The sequence below is a fragment of the Moschus berezovskii genome, chromosome 27, assembly GCF_049115385.1.
Source record: "Moschus berezovskii isolate FMDL1 chromosome 27, NW_MosBer_1.0, whole genome shotgun sequence".
In the NCBI taxonomy this organism is placed as follows: domain Eukaryota; kingdom Metazoa; phylum Chordata; class Mammalia; order Artiodactyla; family Moschidae; genus Moschus; species Moschus berezovskii.
The window spans coordinates 2,241,244-2,260,836 of NC_142486.1; the positions used below are offsets into that span (position 1 = coordinate 2,241,244).

Below are 19,593 nucleotides of genomic sequence, written 5' to 3' on the forward strand. Positions count from 1 at the left end.
TTTTTTTTTTTTTTTTACTATTTCCCCTTTGCTCTTTTTAAAAATTAAATTTTTTTTTAATTGAAGACTAATTGTTTACAGAATTGTATTGGTTTCTGCCAAACATCAACTTGAATCAGCCGTAGTTGAAACATCTAGGGCGTGATCATAATAAGGAATTGAAGGGAGCTGCTGTGGGTACTGATGTAAAGGGAAGGAGACACGTGGGCTGCTGAGAGCCCTCCCCCTTTCTGTAAGAAAGTTTAAGCACAAGCGGTGCCAGTAGTTTACCTTTGTTCCTGTGGCAGCGTAGTCTGCTTGGTTCATATCTGACGATGGAGAAGAGTAAAATTTTTATGGAAGAGCCAGGACCTGAGTTTCCTGCCTGAGGAAAAGAGAACATGTAGTTAATTTTATGATCCCAGTCAAAAGAACAATGAACTTTTGAACAGGTTGGTGAGCAAATGGAGTACAGAGCAAGGCTAATTGAATCTTCAACAGGGAGAATTTCTGGAGATAAGTCGGTTTCTATGAATTCATAAGATGGGGCTTTTGGGACAATGAGAACATAAAAATAGTAAATTCAGGAGTGAAAACTCAATCAAAAAAGACCCTAAATTGTGTTTTAATCATGGAGTCAATTGCTTTTTATACTTTTTTTGCTTTTGTTTTCCATACAAAGAATCCTATACAATAGAAATGTATTTCCAGGTGATATTGTATTATAGAATTCAGTAACTTACATTGAATCTACTTTTGCTTTTGCTATCTGAATGGATTAGGAAAATTCCTTTCGGGGAACCAGGGACCAGATGATCAGACAGACATCCTATCATTTTCTTTGCTATGAAAATTATAATTCAACCTTGGGAAATTTTTTTAATGTTGTATTTTCTGTAAATAATACAAAGGGTAAAAATAAATAAAATCATTACTCTGTTTTTCTCCTTTCATATTCTGAATAATAAACAACTGATTTTTGGCAATTACATATTAATTTAATTTTAGGGATGTTACTTTTTAGTTCATTTTGATCAAAGATGTGAAAAGATCCATTATTTTATGCTGAAAGGTGTGCTAGCCAAGATAGCTTGCTGTAGATATCTGGTATCTTTTCGTAAATAACTATGTTTAGAAAAGTCTTTTCTCTGAAATCATCTCCTTAAACACTTAAACCTAGTTAGATCACCCTCAAGTATAAGGGATTTGTGAAACATGTAGGATATTTCAGGAATTCTTTCATAGCGATGCAAACAGGAGGCTTTAGTGTTGTTGTGGAAAGGAAAACAAAGGGGGATTTTGGGGCAGCTGTTTCATTTATGCATCGAAATTTATTTTTTCTTTTTGCTAATAGTCTGATAAGCAATTTTGTTTACCTGTCTAAAAATCTCTTCATAATTAATCAAACCCAAAATGTTTAAGATAAGTAGCAAAATATGTTTTGTTATTTGAAATGGCTATGGCTGATTAAAACTATTTCTAGCAAAATTGACTATTTATTATTTAATGAAGTTATTATTACATCTTTGATATGGAAAAAATATCAAAACCTTGAGGTCTTTGATTTTCCATTCTTGTCAGACGTAAAACTGTCAGCTTTCTTTGCAAGTGGTAGAAGAGCTGTAGGAACTAGTGAACTAAAAGGTACCTTTTCTTTCTATGCATAAACTGCTGCTCAGCAGCTGAATGATCTCGGGGAGGCAGGCCTGTGTGATCGTCCAGTGGCATTGACTTACACTTTTACAGAGAGCAAATTTATGGCCCTTATCTGGTGAAGACTTTATGAATGACTAGTATAAATCAAGAATTGAATGACTATTTTTCCCTTTGAGCATAAATCTATGATTTGGAGACTGATTTCTGAGTAACTTTTTTTGTAACCCATTTAAATGATCATTTTCAACCACTTTGCCATAAAACCACTTTGGTTTTTTATTGTAACTTTTTTTGTAACCCATTTAAATGATTTTTTTGTAACTGGTTTTTTGTAAATGGTTTTTTTGTAACTTTTTTGGTAACCCATTTAAATGATCATTTTCAGCCACTTTGCCATAAAACCACTTTGGTATAAAAGATCATTTTCAACCATTTTGGCATAAAATAAATAACTAAAATATAACTTAATACCAGTGATAGATATATTTTTCTTCTGTTAAGGAGCTCCTGGAATTCACCTGGAACTCTTATACAACTCAGTAAATGACCTCAGTTAATAGGGTGGTGGGAACCCAATGCCTGGGATTGACCGAAGCAACTATGTATGTCCACCTTTTAGGTGGGAGAGGGAAAATATTTATTTTTAAAGGTACTTAAGATGAAATGTGCCATTCATTGAGGAAAACAAGTAGACAGGAAAAGCCAGTCATTTCTAGGACATTTGCAGAGTAAATAACTTCTGTCACAAGTCCTAGAAAAGTGAAAAAGTATTAGTCCACTATCTTCTGAACACACTTTCCCAAGAGACTTTCCTTCAGGAGGATGTCTTGAAAAACAAGATGGAAGATGCGCAAGCTCACTTGGAAGGAAAAGCTAGAGATAGGTGGGTTTAAAAAGAGTTTCATGAACGCTGTCCTTCTCAGAAAAATGTTGATCTACAGATGGCACCCTGTAGGTAGAGGGGTTACGTGAAGTGGTCTTTTATTCTCCAACGGCCCTTTCTTTGTCTTCCCCTTGTTACGTGCCATTGTATGACTTAAACAGTTAACAACATGCAAAAAATAGTTGGTCAGGAGATAAGCAGTTGATCTTGGCTGTTTTAAAGGGACAGCAAGAGAGGGCTGTAAGTGAAGTGATGCAGCCCCTGGTGAAAAGAGGATGACCCCCTGGATGAAGAGCAGGTTGAGGATGTGTTTGTTAGGAGGGTTGATCGAGTCATTGGATAGAAGTAAAGCCCTTAGGACAGTACTTGGCACACGGCATTCAACCAATAGCAGCAACTGTTTCCGTGCAGAGCAAGGGCTGCCTGTATATTTTAATCATTTTGCAAGCAAAGAAACTGAATTTTGGAAAGATTAGGTACTTGTCTAAGGCCGCACAGGTCAGAAGTGTCAGAAACCCATTAACAAAACGTTTTAATGTCTCCAGACGTTAGTGTTGTAAGAACTCACAACCTGTCTGTTGGTGCTTCTGTCAGAATACCCATGAAGCTCGAATTACTAATGGATTGTTTTCAAAAACTCATCCGCCTATCTAATCATGTCTGTAGCCCTCTAGGGGACTCTCTGCTTAGCTGGGCTGACCATGTAATATTACCAGGGCTTGCCTGAAAAATGAATTATTATACAATGATTGCACAAAGCTTCTGGAAGCTAGTGACACACTTGGCCTTCCAAGATTGTTTCTTGGAATGAATCAAAACTCCTTAGTCTTAGACTGAAGCAGGAACCACCCTGGAACAAATGAAAAATCCCGGAGAAGGAAAAGAACATCCCAGAAATTGAGTGGAGAAAAGTGGGCTAACTAACTGCTTAGCAGTGAAGATTGCTGGTTATGTTGGATGCAACCAGGGTGGGTAGGGATGTTGTGACCCTACGTTTAGTTTCCAGGGTTCAGTGCGGTCTGTGCTCCATTCATGGGCCAGCTGGTAGTTGGAGTCCACACTAAGGAGTTACATCTGAGCGAGTCTGATTCTAATTTACAGTCCAGTTTCCAAAATGGAGGAGAATCCTATTCAGAATATCTTAAATGATTCAGGGTAGAGGAGAATTGTGATACAGAGGTGGACTGTAGGATTAATGCTAGTGGAAAGATGAAGACCAAAAAAAAATTTGATTAAAGAAAAAATCTGACGTTATTTAGTGCCTCTGAGATGCCAGGCCTTGTGCATGGCTTTTACTTATTAATTATGTAATTCTCATAAAAATCTTGTTAGCAGGCATTGCAGAGACAAGGAAGCTGAGGCTCAAAAAAGTTAAGTAACTTAACTACTAGGGCTAGTAAGTGGTAAAGCTGAGATTTTCTTTTTAAACCCAGACCCATTTTAATATATCACACAGCTCTTAAATGAAAGGTACCAGAGTAAAGCATTAACAGTAAGACATTGCGGGAGTGCGTGGCTCATCTTCGATCTTGAACTAAGATTGTTGCAGGAACCCCAGAATTCATGTTTCTCTGGAAATAACGTTTGCACTTGTGATTTGTTACCTGGGCCATACTGCAGAAACCTATTTTATGTGCTTATGGCTGTCTTTCTGTGTCTTGATATGTATATTGATTTCTTTACATATAGACTTCTGTACTGTTGATCAGTAAAATTATATATAAAATAATATAATAAAATGCATAAAATGCATATAATTATTATATAAGGGCTTCCCTGGTGGCTCAGTGGTATAGAATCCGCCTGCCGATGCAGGAGACCAGAGTTTGATCCCTGGGTCAAGAAGATCCCCTGGAGAAGGAAATGGCAACCCACTCCAGTATTCTTGGCTGGCAAACCCCATGGACAGAGGAGCCTGGCGGGCTGCAGTCTCCATGGGGTCACAAAAGAGCCATACATGACTTAGTGACTAAACAGCAACAATTATTATATAAAATAGTACATTTGGGGTATATCTCAGGGGCCCTGGGGGCTCTGCTCCTCACCTGGAGGGCATCCCTTCGTGTCAGCAACACCGTGCAGGAACAGGAGCACTGGCAGGTAAGTTGTCAGGGGTTTCCTCTGTGCCCCGCTGGCAGCTGTCCCCATCTCTGTGTTCCCGAGAGAAGCAGCATTGCCGGTGCATCACTTCTCGGGTGTTCTGAATTTGAGAGTAAACAGCACTTCCCTGGTACATTTTTATGTTCCATTTTTCTTTCCATGTGAGTATTCTTAATAAATTGTTTCTGTGTATTGGAAGTTTGTCTTAATTAGTAACTAAATTCTTTTCATAGCAAGTAACAAAAACAGACTCCAGTCTACTAAAAAAAAAACACTTGTTCTAAGGCCTCAGTGGTATTTTCACGTTGGGAATGGCAGAGTTCGGACCAGGCACCGGACTCTGTTAGACAGTGAGGAGCTTCTCTCCTGTCCGACTCTTCTCTGGCTCATCTCTGTCTCTGCCTTTGCCCCTCTCGCTTTAAGGTCACTGAAACAGCCTTTTCTTTGCTTGTTGACTTCCTTCTCTCTCTGCTCACTGGTTTGCCCTCGACCTCTGAGCACACAGTCCTGTGTGGTTGCCTCCCTTGCTCATGATTTTTTATCTCCTCAGTTTCTAATGAGCAGATTCTAACCAGAATCTCTGAGACGTGATTCCAGAATCCTAGAGACAGAATGGCCTGATGATTGGCCCACCATAAGGTAGATACCACCACCAGTTAGGTATCCACATGATGTCCAGGGTCTGGGGGGCGAGTCCTGCCCTCTCCAAGTGCTGCTGGGTCGGTCTTCCACTGAAACAGGAGCAGGGGGAGACGGGGAGGTGCCTGATGGTGCTGCTGTACTCACTAATTGTGTTCGGCTTTTTTGCTTCTGGCTTTGTTGTGTTTTACTCCTTTTAAACTAAGGAAGCAGTTATCGCCACTCGTTCTGTATTTTCAAATTAAAATTCTCTTCCGAAGTATTCCCAGTAATAAAGGGCTCCCAGAGAACTGTGGTGCAGGGGGGACCAGGGGCAGACTTACTCTGAAAACTGGAGAAGATATTTTAAAGCAAACTCATCTCTCTTACTCACCAGGACCCTAATAGACTGCTGATTGTTTAGCTGAGTAATCTGAAGACACACACATTGGTTTGGTCTATGAGTAAGACTGTGCCTTTTAGTCACATTCTTTGCTGCTTCCCTGCAATGAGAAATACCAAAGGTGAATGCCAAATCAATTTTTCAGTATTGTACTTATAAAGGCAGTCCATGAAGTGGTGAATGGGAGAATCAAACTTTTATGGTAATCTTTTATTGTCATCTATTTTCAGTTCTGTCAGAGAAGCAGCATGGCCCAGTGGACTAAAGGGAGGACGGGGAATTTGGAGCTCCGAGAGATCATCTGTTTTGCAGCTGACTAGCTTTGTGACCTTGCTAAAAGCACATTAACCTTCGTCTACTTCCTTATATGTAAAATGGGACCTACCTGATGGAATGATCAGAATATAGGTACATTCTGACTTGAGCAAACTGAATAATAAGAGATTTTATATGAATCGGGAGAGGGTATCAGAAGACTGTGGTTTATAAGACGATTCCTTCTAGAATTCATTTAAAATCCAACCTCTTCTCAGCCTTTTAAACTGTGGTTAATTGACAAAAGTTAAATTTATAGATACGAGTTTAAAAAAATACACGTATTGGAAACTGTGAGAAAAAAATTCTGGTAGAATTATGATTTGATAACTCAGTCAATCCATGTGAAATACTAAAAAAAAAAAAACGTTTTTCAGGCAGCAGTAAACAAAGAGTATTCTGAGACCTTAGATTTCAGGGCGAGTGTTTTCAGTATGAGAATGACAGCGGTGCCGTTCCTGCTATATTTTTGCTAACTGGTTGACATGGGTATTGGTCTTGGCGCCATGACACCGGTGCTGAGTCGACCTTCACACTGGCAGCTTGTCATCCTGCTCCTGTCAGGAATGGCTGTAGGCAGTTTCAGTTTATCTGCTGCTACTGGAATTTTGATGTAGCAGTGTTGAAGGTTTGATTTGTACTATGGCAGTCTTATGGCTACTTGTGAGTTTATTCTCCAGAGGGCAAAGGACCTTAAAAGCTAACATATAAACAAGCTCAAAGGATTAAAGGAAGAGAAAGAAATAAATAGCAGTTTGTTAGATATTTATATGGAATTTTGCATGGCAGTCTTAGTTATATAAAAGTACATTTTGCCAGTTTTCACATAGAGAAACTCCCCAAGTCCAGAGACTAGGTGGCTAGAGACGCAGCATCCAAATCTTATTAAGAACCCAGGTTTCCTAACCTCCCGGTCCAGACTGCTCTCTGAACTGTTGCAGAAGGGTGTTGGTGGACTGGGTTCTGAAACCAACTGGTATGTGCGTTTTGAGTTGAGTTTGAAGGAGATATTCCACTCCATAGTGTAACAAAATTTGCTTACAACTCCCTGATAAAATTGTTTTCCTGTATCTGAAAGAGACTCTGCCAAACCAGTCTGAGGATGAACGCTGCTCTGCCATCTTTTCCAGAAAGGGCTTTATGGCTGAGCCTCATTGTTGCATGGGTTCACAGCATGTTATTGGTAAGTGGTAAATATTCATTTACAGGAAAGAGTGACTAAAATCTTGGCGTTCTTTTATACTGCTGAGATTTCTGAGTTAAAGCTAGTTTTCTGTTTCTTTTAGAGGAAGGTTTTCCCAAAGTTTCATCTTGGTTGCAAAACATATCCCCAGAGATTCCAGTCAACATAACTCATGATGACCAGCTGACTCCAAGTATGACAGCACAGAGTTCAGCAAGTCCAAATGAAACCAGGTGGAGGCCAGAGAATACGTCTGCGTTTGCCTGAATTATCTGGTCAACTAACTTTGGTTCTTGATTTCAGCTGGCCTCAAGTGAATATTAACCCAGAGACAAGTTTTTCATGATACTGCAAACATTTTGCCATTGCAGTTACTGGTTTATAGTTGGTTGCAAGGCTTGATTTAGTGCAGCACTTGCCATGCTTGGTTTAGCCATTTTGATATGTGGGAGGAAGATGTAGCTGGATTAGATTTCTGTTCCTTCTTTTCTCTTGAGAAAAATAAGGCAGGTTCTCAGATTATTGTTTGATTGATAAACTCCCCTCCCCCAGGTATCCCATCGCCGTCCCCGTCTCTGTTGCTCTCTCTGGCTTCAGTTTTACCTCCATCTCTTCTTCCCTGTTTCTTCTCCCTTTTCTTTGGGTGTATATTAAACAGGAAAAAAGTTCCAGACAGTGACTGAGCAAATTGCAACATTAAAGACTGCTTGGCCAAGAACCTATTAATCTTTGTATGAGAGCCTTTAGGGACCAACATCAAATACAAACATGTTAGAAATCTTTTTGCTGTTCCAGCTCAACTGACCCAGAAAAAATTTAAGAGCAATAGTCACTGCTTAACAGAAAAAAGATACAATTGTAAATTTGAAAAGCTCTCATCTTTAACATGGCTCTTACGTATCACAAGCTTGACAACCTTATAGATTCCATGCATGCTGCAGTTGACTTCAAAAATCTGTTTTATTTATTTATTATTTTTTTTGTGTTACATTTATGTTTATTAAAAACTGCTACAAACAAAGCCTGTACAAAAAACTTGAACATCCAGCCCTATGAAAGTAAGCTCCAGCAACATTATCACTTAGGACTTCACATTCCTCTGCCTTGGCCTCATAGTCTTCCTCTGTCACGTATCCTTCTTCCTGCCCCACTACTATGAAATAGTCTTGAGAGACCTTATCGCCTAGGACCCTCTCTTCCTCTGCCACGTCCTCTTCCCCGGCCTCGGCCTCTTCCTGCAACAGCTTCCCTTTTCTTAGACTTCACCTTTGGTTCCACATCCACAAGCAGTGTATCCAGAGGTAAGCTGTCTGGCAGAATAAAATACCTAATGTTATTGCCTCGAATACTCAGTGTTTCCAGCTGTACAGGTTCTCTGTTCTTCAGGGTCATTTTCACTGCTTTAAGATGTGTGTTCATACTGACATCTACACCTGTGATTGTTCCATGGACCTGTGTTCCATTCTTTAATTCAATGGTTACAGTTTCGTGACTCAATTTCATCAAAAATCTCACGAGCTTCATCCTCGCAGCGCCGTCACCCTTTCGGCCCGATAGTACACGAAATCCGACCACCGAGAGCCGAGGCTGGGCGTATGAATCCAAAAATCTGTTTTAAACACAATTTCACATCGAAGTTTTCTGTATATTTAGTGATTGATTAATAATTTTAATTTTTGTTAAATAGCTTACTTTGCATGTAAATACTACAATGTATTAAGGAAGTGTTGAGAATTGTGACCCCATATAACTCCATTTAAAGCAGTGTTCTTTTTAAGCAGTCAGCTGAAGAAGGGAATAGCAACAGAAAAGAGGCAGAAACCATAGACGTGGGTCCGTCTTATAACCTGTTTTTGCTGATAATTTTGGCCTGTTTTGTGATGGATTTGTTTTCTTTGAAGACCTAGAGTCAGAAATTGTGCCCGGTGTGCTGCTCACCTTACCAGGAGCGAGCAAGCCAGCATGAGGGAGACAAGACTGGGAAATCACGTTTTCAAAGGCTATTTTAATAGAGAAGGGTGTGTTAATTTGATTTTCCTTTCATCAGGATCTATAAGAGAGTTTGCACTGTGAGCCCTTTGATTTTAGTGTGTGAAGTGGAGTTTGCACTCAGATCCTCTCGAGTAAAACTTTTGTTGAGAATGAGTGCTCTGGTCATGTCACCTCGCACTTCCCTTGAGGAAGTTTGCTTCGCCACGAGTGCTGCCCAGTTCTCTTGGAGAGCATGGTGTGCTGTAGCTGGAGCTACCAGGTATTAAAGATCACATGTTTCCCATTTTAACTCTCACAACAACTAAAGTACTTCCATTTCACACATACTGATTAGCTCATCCTAGGTCAGTTTTCCAGCTAAGTGACCAAGCTGGGAGTCTATCCCGAGTCAGCTGACCCAACACAGATGGTCCTAATTGCTTCCCTAGATTGCTTCCCCGTGAGGTGCGGCTTGCTACCATCACCAACCCAAACTCCCTGCTTTGGGGGTTCTGCATCGCGACCCCTGGTGGGCAGTAGTGCTAGCAGCAGAGTAGGTTGGAATCGAGCATGTTTTGCTTCCATGTTGACCCCCAGTAAACTCAGACACAGGTCAGAATTGACCCACTTCATAGCACTGTTTGTGTTCTCTCGTTTCATAGGTGATTTTCCTGGAGGAAAGATGGCCTAAAATTCTAGAGCAATTTTTGAAGACTTTCTCTAATTATTAAGTTTCTATCTGGATCCCACTAGTAAGAAATGAAGTTGTATCACAAAGAATAAACTTCCAAATTTCATCATTCTTATTCTGATCAGTTAATTGCCATCTATTTGGCTTCACAAGAATTAAAGATTTCTGATAGTTTAGTTTTGTGATTCTTAGTAATACAAAGAGACTTCTGTTAATATATCACTGACATAAATGTTTTCTTTTTCTCACTATTTTATGGGAGACGATGACTGGCAGAAAAGCAAGCTCTAATATTACTCAGCATAAAAGAAATTAGGTTAGAGATCTTTTCCAGTGTGATTTCCAGACCCACACGTTTTGACGTGTGACTGACTTAAGGGGGCTACTGTTCAAAGAGGGAAGTAAAGGTAATTGCTCTTTATGCTGTTTCACTGCCCCAGCTCTTGACTGTCTACTGTGGGGGTCTTCTGACTTATTCTGTTCGTTCCCTCCCCTCCCTAACCTCCCCTCTGTCTGTGGTCACTGTCTGGGGACCTCAGCCTTTCTCATGGATGTATGGTGATTACTCCCGCAGTTAGATTTCTAGGCTCTCTCCTTTATATTTACTTGTTAGCCACAAGATTGTATAGTGAAACTGACGCGGCTTTCTCTCCACTAGAAATATTAAAAAAGGCAGGACTGGTGCTCTTGACTAAATGTTAGCTTTGGAAATTAGGCCTAAATTATGTTTTAGGTTGTGAATGAGGGTAGCATGATGTGCCTTGCATCCTGAATGGTTTTAAAGAGTTGGTTCCATAATAGTTCCAAACAATTATGTCATTTTGTTTTCTGTATAATATGGATTTTAATTGTAACACTAATGAGTATGAGGACACTTTGCATTCACTCACGTAAAGCGATTTGATGAGTTAAAGTGAGGTGACATTTGATGGATTCAGTGGGACTTTAGATCAATTTGCATTTCAGTGGTATTTTATGGCTCACTTCAGAAAACTTATTTTAAATAGGATTTCTTGGTAAGTTAAAGGATTTAGGGGGATGATTATAAAATAATTGATTAAAAAGTGTGCAGTGTTAGTTTTCGTTGAACTTAAGCTTGTATCAGTTAAATTTAAAACCTAATTCAATACTTTTTAGGTTTTATGTTTTCCTGAACCTCTTTTGAAGTATTAATTTTGTCATGCTTGTCATTCTAATCTAATGATGATTTGATGTTTGCAAACTGAATAAATTTGTATGCAAGGAGTTCTGCTGTGTTTTTAATCAATGAAGATTAAAATTTGGCAACTATAATAAAAATTGAAAAATTTTAAATAGAAAATGAAAATAATGATTATACTTTAGAAAGTACTTTTATTAATGTTCTTGTCTATGAATCACGTAGTATCTTTCTCATCTTTCTATTCTGTAACATTTAGAAGGTGATTGAACCCTAAAAGAAGTAATTACTACTAAATTGTGAAGAGTATGTAAATTAGAACAGAATATTTAAATTAGAACAGAATCCTTGTGCTCACATTCTTCCCCGTTTCCCTGAAACATTTGATCTAGAGTTGCAAATAAAAACCAGAAAGATGCTGGACTACTTTAAAAACTCATCTGCCCTCCCCAGGAACTTGCATAGACAATAGAATGTTCTCTAATGAAAATATATCTTTACTTCTTTATTACTTATTGATTAAAAAATGTAGGGCTTAAAATACCTAATAGATCAGTCACATGAAAAGTAAAATTCCTGGGTTAGATATCCAAAGGGCAGCAGTTACTGTTCAACAGTCCAGGAGAGCCTGGTATGGTTGAACATTGCTTTTCTTTCCCAAAGATCTCTTGACACTAAAAGACAATTAATACAATCCTTAAAAGATGCATGCAGGACATTTCATTGTCGCTCTTCGCCTTTATTGCTCAGTGCCCTTCAAGGGTGAAAGGAGGTCTCCCAATGCAAAAATAGATCTAAAAGCTTAGCTGAATGATTAGTCATAAATGATTCTTAAAAAAGAAAAAAAAGAATGAGCATTGTTATTTCCCAGTATTGAGAGGCCACCTCTCAATAAAAGATGAATGTGATTATTTCCAAGGCTGAAATTTGACTTTTTAAAAACGATGATTTATAGTATATGAAAGGCAAAACTTAAAAAATAATATGGAAATTTATGAAACCTGTAACTCCTATCAGATGTCAGCAGTTAAAATTAGGTGTGATTAGGCAGAATAAAAGCTTATTCACAGAGCTTTGTAGAAGCTTTGACTGAATAGAAGCTTCATCTTTTGTAGTACTGTAATTTACTAGTGAAGAAACCACATAGTTGGTACCCCAGAAAGAGATAATGTGTTGATAATTGAGAATACCCCTTATATGTGTATGGGAGACTTGACAGCATCTTTATCACGATCTCATTTGATCCTCTCAATTCTGAGACATTGTTAGAGCAGGTGGGGTTATTTTACATTTTACAGATGAAGAAATAGAATAATTGTTATCCAAGGCTACATGGTTAGCATTTGTAACTAAGCTCCAGATCTTTCAGAGCTCTCCTTTTCCCCACAGCGCTTTTAAGGTGCTGTATTGTATAGTCCTTTGATTCCTTTGACTTTATGTATCATATTTAACACTAAGCCAAAAATTCGCTACTGAGATCTACATGACATTGCTATTTCATATTCTCAATATAACTTCTGCTTATAACATGTAACGGAGATTATCCTTTTGTAGTTTTGTTGTCTTCCAGCCAAATTTGACGCCTTCACTTACAGACCAAAAGAGAGAATGAGGCCCACATTCTGAATCATCTCTTTCTTTAGCCATAGCCTATCCCAGACCCTCAGGAAGAGAGAGGCCTCATCAGATGTGTTTCCTGTTTCTGCTGAGTGTGTCTATCCTGCCTGCGCCGTCTGTACAGTGCGGTCAGCTACAGAGACAGCGCCAGCCTCGTGAGATGGCTGGTGGGAAGGCCGCTAGCCCGTGTATCCCTGCCACTGCCACTGGTGGCGTGAGAGAACGTCGCTTTAGCACTGGTCAAGACTGGCTCTGGAGCAGCCGCTGTCTGGGTTCCACTCCTGCTGCCACTTGGTTGGTATGGGGCCTCTCATCTTCATTGCTAACGCTCATCTTTGGTTCTTTGTTTTCCTATTCAAGTTCTTAACCTCTCTTGCTGTAGAATCTTCACTCACTTTGGACAGCCCTTATACTTAGTTCTAGAAAAGTTTATTCTTCACCAATTCCCTCATTGGCAGTGATCCTGTTGTTGAGTTTTTTGAATGTGTGGTTCACGGAAGTCTGCGGTTGAGCCTCAGCTGGTTAGATACAACACAGTGAACTCATTTTTTTCAAAAGATGAATAATGTTAAATTTCCCCTGAGTAAACATTCCATGCATTTGTTTACATGCCACTTTCTTGCTTAAAACTGATAAACTGTTTCTCAGGCCATGATTATACATGAGGAGCATGCAAGCTCCGGGTCCAGCTGTTCTACTGGAGACCATTATTGCGCTCCTTACAAAACTGTGGTGAAATAGTCATGAATAATATGAACTTGTTTGGAGGTGTGGTCAAACTTTCCCAGGACTGACTCAGTAGACAGCAATCAGCTCTGTGCCAAGATACGAAAGCGGAATCCAAAATTCCACATGTTAATACTAGTCCTGATTCTGTATAGGAATGATACTAGGAGTCAGTGTTGCTAGGAATGTCCTGTATTGGCTTAGCTAATACTTTCCAGTGGGTTTAAAAAAAAATGTTTCTCCTACTTTTTAACTTGTTTCTTAATCCAATACACTTTTGGATGAACTATCACAGTTTGCTTTATAGAATAGAAAAAAATTTTTCATTCATGCATTTCTTGGTTTTATTATCATGTCGTAAACATCATGGGGTCGCAGAGAGTCGGACACGACTGAGCGACTGAACTGAACTGAAACGTATCAGTTTTGTGAGAAGACTGCCAGAATGGCCAGCTTAGCCCTGACTACACACTGAGGAACTCACCCCAACCAAAGGGCCCTTTTCTTGTGCCAGAAGTATCTAGGTGAATCAGAATGGGACATGAATGAAAATAACTCCTAAACTTATAATGGACTTCCCAGGTGGCTCAGACGGTAAAGAACCCACCTGCAATGGAGCAGACCAGAATTTGATCCCTAGGTGGGAAAGATCCCCTGAAGAAGGAAATGGCAGCCCACTCCAGTATATTTGCCTGGAGAATCCCCATGGACAGAAGAGCCTGGTGGGCTACAGTCCATGGGGTCGCAAAGAGTCGGACACAACTGAAGTGACTTAGCAAACCTGTACTGTACATTTTTTAAAGTTACAGCTCTATTGAGGTGTAACTGACATACAACAAGCTGAAAGTCTTTAAAGTATGCAATTTAGTACATTTTGATGTGTATATATCATGAAGTCATCCCCACAATCAAGGCAGTGAACCCGTATATTCCTCCCTCAGGTTCCCTTGGGCAGGGTGGTGATTCCTCTAGCAGGTTCTTTGCACGTGCCTCCATCATCAGTCACTGAATCTGCTTTTAGTCACTGTAGGTTAGTTTGCGTTTTGTAGAGTTTTGTTTAAAATGAAAGCATGCAGTATGTCTTCTTTTTGTCTGGCCTGATTGTTTTGAGATTCATCTGTCTTGTGTGTATCGATTGTTCGTTGTTCATTTTTGCTGCTGTGTAAATATTGTATTGTGTGGATAGACCACAATTAGTTTATCAGTTCATGTGTTGATGGATATTTGGATTATTTTGAGGTTTTGTCTATTACAAATAAAGCTGGTATGAACATTTTTGCTAAAGTGTTTATCTGGACTTAGGTTTACATTTTTCTTGGGCGGAACATAGGACGGGGTAGTGGGGTCATGTGGTAAGTATACTTTTTGAGGACACCGTTTCCAAAATGGTTATTCCATGTCTGGTTTCACATTCATGCCAACACTTGGTGTGGTCTTCTTAATTTTGGCAACTCTAATAAATGTGTAGACGTATCTCATTATGGTCTTAATTTGAATTTCCCTAATGACTAGTGATTTTGGTCATCTTTTCATGTGCTTGTTTGCCATCCGTATATCTTCTTTGGTGAAGGATCTTCAAACCCTTCATCCAGTAGAGATTAGGTTGTGTGTTGGATTTTGGAAGCTCTTTGTTTTGAAAGCAAGAGTATCAGGTATGTACTTTGCAGAAATTTTCTTCCTGTCCATGGCTCACCTTTCCTTGTTCTTAATAATTTCTTTTGAAGAATAGTTTTTAAGTTTGATGTGGTCAGGTTTTCCAGTTTGTTTTTTTTGTGCTTTTGGTATCATATCTAAGAAACTTTTGTCTAATCCACGATCACAAATGTTTGCTCCCATGTTTTATTTTAGAATTTTTTTAGTTTTTAGTTTATGATTGATTTGGAACTATTTTTTATATATGGTGTGAGGGATTGATCTTAGTCATTTCTTTCTTCCCTTTTGGTAAATGGATCTCTTATTCTAGTACCATTTGTTGAAAAGGCTCATTTTTTTTTTCCTCTGCTGAATTACCTTTGTACTTTCTAGAAATCTTTTGTCCATGTGTGTATGAGTTTGTTTTTGTTTTCTTCCATTGATCTACTTCTCTGTCTTTACACCAGTAGAATAGGGTTTGATTACAGTAGTTTTATAATAATTCTTGAAGTTAGGTAGCATTAGCCTTCTGTCTTTGTTCTTTTTTTCTCCTTTTTCAGAGTTGTTTTGGCTGTCCCATATAAATTTTGGAACCAGCTTGTCGTTTTCTGACAAAAGGTCTGCTAGGATTTTGATTGAGATTACAATCGAATATATAGATCAGTTTGGGAAGAACTGAATCTTAACAAATATTAGTCTTTCAAACCATGGACAGGGTCTCTGGATCTCTGAAAATTTAAAATGAGTATCTGGGTTCAAAATGTAAACCACTCAGGAATCAAGAGACAAAGCAAAGGAAATCCCTCCTGTGCCTCACGGATTCAGCAGCGCACTGGGGCCCTGGCCTTCTGTCCCCCCAATTTTGATGTGCTGTAGTTGACATGTAGCACTCGAGGAGTCTGGGGCTTCTCAGGTGGGGAAGAATCTGACTGCCAGTGCAGAAACTCACAGTCAGTCCCTGGGTGCGGAAGATCCCCTGGAGGAGGAAATGGGAACCCATTCTAGTATTATCGCCTAGAGAATCCCATGGACAGATGATCCTGGCAGGTGACAGTCCACGGGATTGCAAAGAGTCAGACACAGCTGGGAGACTGAGCATGAACACTATATAAGTTCAAGGTTACAGTACAATGACTTGACTTACATGCATCATAAAATGATTATCACAGTAAGCTTAGTGAATATCACCACATATAGACACAAAATTTAAAAAGTAGAAAAATACCTTTTTCTTTGTGATGAGAGCTCAGGATTTTCTTTTGTATGTAACACACAGCAGCGTTAACTATATTCATCATGTTGTACGTTGTATCCCCAGTGCTTATTTCTCTCATGACTGGAGGTTCACTCCTTCTGACTACCTTCATCGAATTCCTCCCTCCTGCAACACCAGCCCTCCCCCAGCCTCTGGTAACCAGAGGATCCGATCTCCTTTTCTATGAGTTTGTTTGTTTTCAAAGTACAATTGACCTGCGTCACTGTGTTAGTTCCTGGTACATACCATAGTGATTTGATATTTCTATACATTTCAAAACGATCACCTTGATTAGTTACTGTCTGTCACCATAGAATATGACATCGATTATCTTCCCCACACTGTACATTGCATACCCATGACTCGTCTGCTTTATAACCGGAAGTTCATATTTTATTTTTGAAGTTTGTTCCTCTGGCAACCACCTGTTTGTCCTCCGTCCCTGTGACTCTTTCTGTCTTATGTTTGTTCATTTGTTGTTTCTCGGATTTCTCATATGCATGAAATTATACAGTGTTAGTCTCTCTCTGATTTTCTGTACTCAGCACAGTGCCCTCTGGGTCCATCCGTGTTGTCACACATGGCAAGCGTTTGTCCTTTTTCATGGCTGAGTGGTACTCTATTCATTATCCATTCATCTGTTGACGGGCATTTAGGTTGCTTCCTTATCTCAGCGATTTTAAATAATGCAGTGAACATGACAGTGCAGATATCTTTTCAAATTAGTGTTTTCATTTTCTCTGGATAATTGCCAGGAATGGGATTGCTGGATCACATGGTAGTTCTGTTTTTAATTTTTTGAGAAATCTGCGTACTCTTTTACATAGTGACTACACCAGTTCATCTGTGTTTACATTCATTTATGCTTACATTCCCATGTGTGAATGAAAGTGCGTGAGAGTTCCCATTCTCTACATCCTCACCAATACTTGTTGTTTGTTGTCTGCTCCGACAGGTGTGAGGTAATACCTCATTGTGGTTTTGATTTGCATATTAATTGGCTGTTTAGTTCTTGATCAAACTTCCCCACAAAGTTTTCATTTAACGTGAAATGTCTAAATGTTAGATGTCTCACTCAACAGAAACCTCAAGGCCTCCACGGGCGTCTTTGTCCCAAGATGCCAGTCGGTCATAACAGGTGTATTCAGCTTGTCTGCTGATGCCACACTGGGTGGCGAACATTTCAGATGAAAATAAGACGGGTTTAAGCGAGAGACCCAAGAATATTCAGCTCCTCCCTGGATCAGCTGACTCTTGGTTGGACTTTCCTGCAGGAAAGGCAAAGGAATGCTTGCAATGAAGGTGAGGCCATTATCAATAAGAGCAACGTAATTCTGGTTATGAAAGAAAGAAGTCAGGTGTCACAGGTGTCTAGATAACCACGCCTTTTGTAGGATTATCGCCTTTCTTGTTGCAGCTTCACATGTTTCAGAAGGCGTGTTGATCATAGTATGAGACTAAGCTGTGACAGACACAGCGGGGTTGCTTATCGCCGCCAGAGCTTGGACCCAGCGGTCCCGTGTGGTCAGTTATGTGAAGACCACAAGTAGAGGGGCGAGGGCCATTGCAGACGAACCACCAGTCCTTCAGAGACCAGTCAGAGCTTTGACGCTGTGCCTATGCTGTTCTCTTACGTGAAGAATACAACCTTACGAGCGAGGGTCGTCTTGTGGTTGAGGACATGAAATTAGCCTACATGGATTCAGATTACCATTCTGCCTTTGCACATGTGGAGAGGCCATTTCTCTATGCCTCTTTTCTTTAAAGGATACAGAAAATTGTAATCATAGCATGGAGACACTAAAAATGAACACTTGGGTTTGGTGTGCTTGGTACGTTCTGTGTTTTTAGCATGATACCTTTTTTATCTTTCATTTTGTGTGTTTTTGTTGCCCCTAACTACCCGTGAGAGGGTGAACTGTGTGTTCAGTGATTGACTTTTGCTTTACTTTGTGTAAATTATTTGTTCTACTCACCCCGTCTCACCTCTTGCATTCCCTCTTACTTTTTTGATCTTTTCTTTTCACCTCAGTCAGCCTTCTCTTTTACTTCAAAACTAATTTCTTCCGAGAAGCCTGCCCTCACACACCACAAATGACTTATAGATTAGAGGAGGGATGGGAAATATGTTTACTTCCACAACCTCAGAAACAATCTCTCCATATCCAACCTGTAAAAATAAAAAGCCAAATGCTTTTTTCTATCCCAAAGCAAAGAGAAAAGTTTTGGCATTCTATCCTGTAACTTAGAGTTCAAAATATTTTGTGTCCTGTCTAGTAGTGCTGAGAGTATTTAATAAGCATTGATAAAAAAATTTAACCATTTTCTGCCAATTAACAATTTATTTTATTTAGCTTATTTCTTATTTCTGACAATTTTAGAATGGGAATAAGACAAAAATACTAAACAGATAATAGTAGCTTGAAAACCCTTTATGTCAAATATATTAAATTTGAAATATTGGAAGGCTAGAATCCAAATTCAGAAGTAATTAACCAAAATAGTTGACAGATGTCAGCCATGCTAATAAAATTTGTATACCCTGAATATTTTCCAGCTTGTAATTAACTGAGCAGATGATGTGATCTGATTTTGTCACTAACTGCTTATTAATGAAGGCGATAATGACTAGTTACAAAAGCCATAGTGCTAGGTGAATACCAAGTTTAGATATCTCCCCTACAGCTGGCACCAGCAGCAGTCATACAAACCTTGATATTAGTTTGATTTGTGCTTACTTTCTTCATCTGTGATTGCCAAGGGGAAACTGAATTTGCTAAATTCGGCTTTGAGTGACCTTGAAGGTAGTAAATCTATTTTTATTTTTTGGTCTGCAAGCATAATGGCTTTTATTTTTAGATTTTTGTAAATTAAAATTTAATGTCATCAGGCTAGTGATATCACCAGTGAAAGTTTAAAAAGTGCAAACGGATAATGTCAAGTTCAGTTAGAGCCAAGCAGAACGTAATCTGCTAGTGTGAGCTGAAGATCTGAATGCAGGATACTATTAACATAAATAGTTCAATCACAAAAGAGCATTATTCATTATTTTCATATAATGTGACATTTACTTTAATATAGAAGAGAACCCTTCAGACGGTGAGTGAATGTCTAAGCATAAACAGGAGATTGTATTGGGTGTTTGACTTCAGAGCATGTGCTCACTAGTGATCATGAGCCCTCACTCCTGTCTTTCGTCTCTTCTGTCACCAGCGCTGTTGAGCGCTCACTGTATGCCAGACCCTACGCTAGTGTTGAGGATACAGTAGTGAGCCAGGGACTCGGTAATCTCTAAGTAGCTTATACCCGAGAGGGAGGTGGACAGATAGTCACTCCAGAGAGTCTAACTGTGGTGTTGTGAAGGCAGGAACATTTCATTGTCGCTGATGCTGGGGGTCAAGAAAG

The 19,593-nt window shown here is 39.3% G+C and overlaps 2 protein-coding genes across 4 annotated transcripts in view; one reads left to right on the forward strand and one right to left on the reverse strand.

Annotated features, from left to right (window-relative positions):
• The window catches only part of SDK1 (sidekick cell adhesion molecule 1), a 728,747-nt gene that overhangs the window by 103,382 nt on the left and 605,772 nt on the right, over positions 1–19,593 (forward strand). The window lies entirely within an intron of this gene.
• LOC148773603 (small nuclear ribonucleoprotein Sm D1-like) lies at positions 8,314–8,714 on the reverse strand. Its single transcript, XM_088832978.1, has 2 exons — positions 8,571–8,714; positions 8,314–8,447 (listed from the first exon to the last, which is right to left on the reverse strand). Exons 1-2 carry the CDS (start codon positions 8,659–8,661, stop codon positions 8,314–8,316), a joined length of 225 nt encoding a protein of 74 aa, XP_088689104.1. The 5' UTR covers positions 8,662–8,714.

Excerpts from the sequence above, each read along its gene's own strand:
- LOC148773603 (XM_088832978.1), bottom strand. The coding sequence starts at position 8,661 with ATGAAGCTCGTGAGATTTTTGATGAAATTGAGTCACGAAACTGTAACC. Across the intron at positions 8,448-8,570 it reads GGTCCATGGAACAATCACAG|ACAGCTTACCTCTGGATACA; the intron begins GTGTAGATGTCA and ends TTATTCTGCCAG.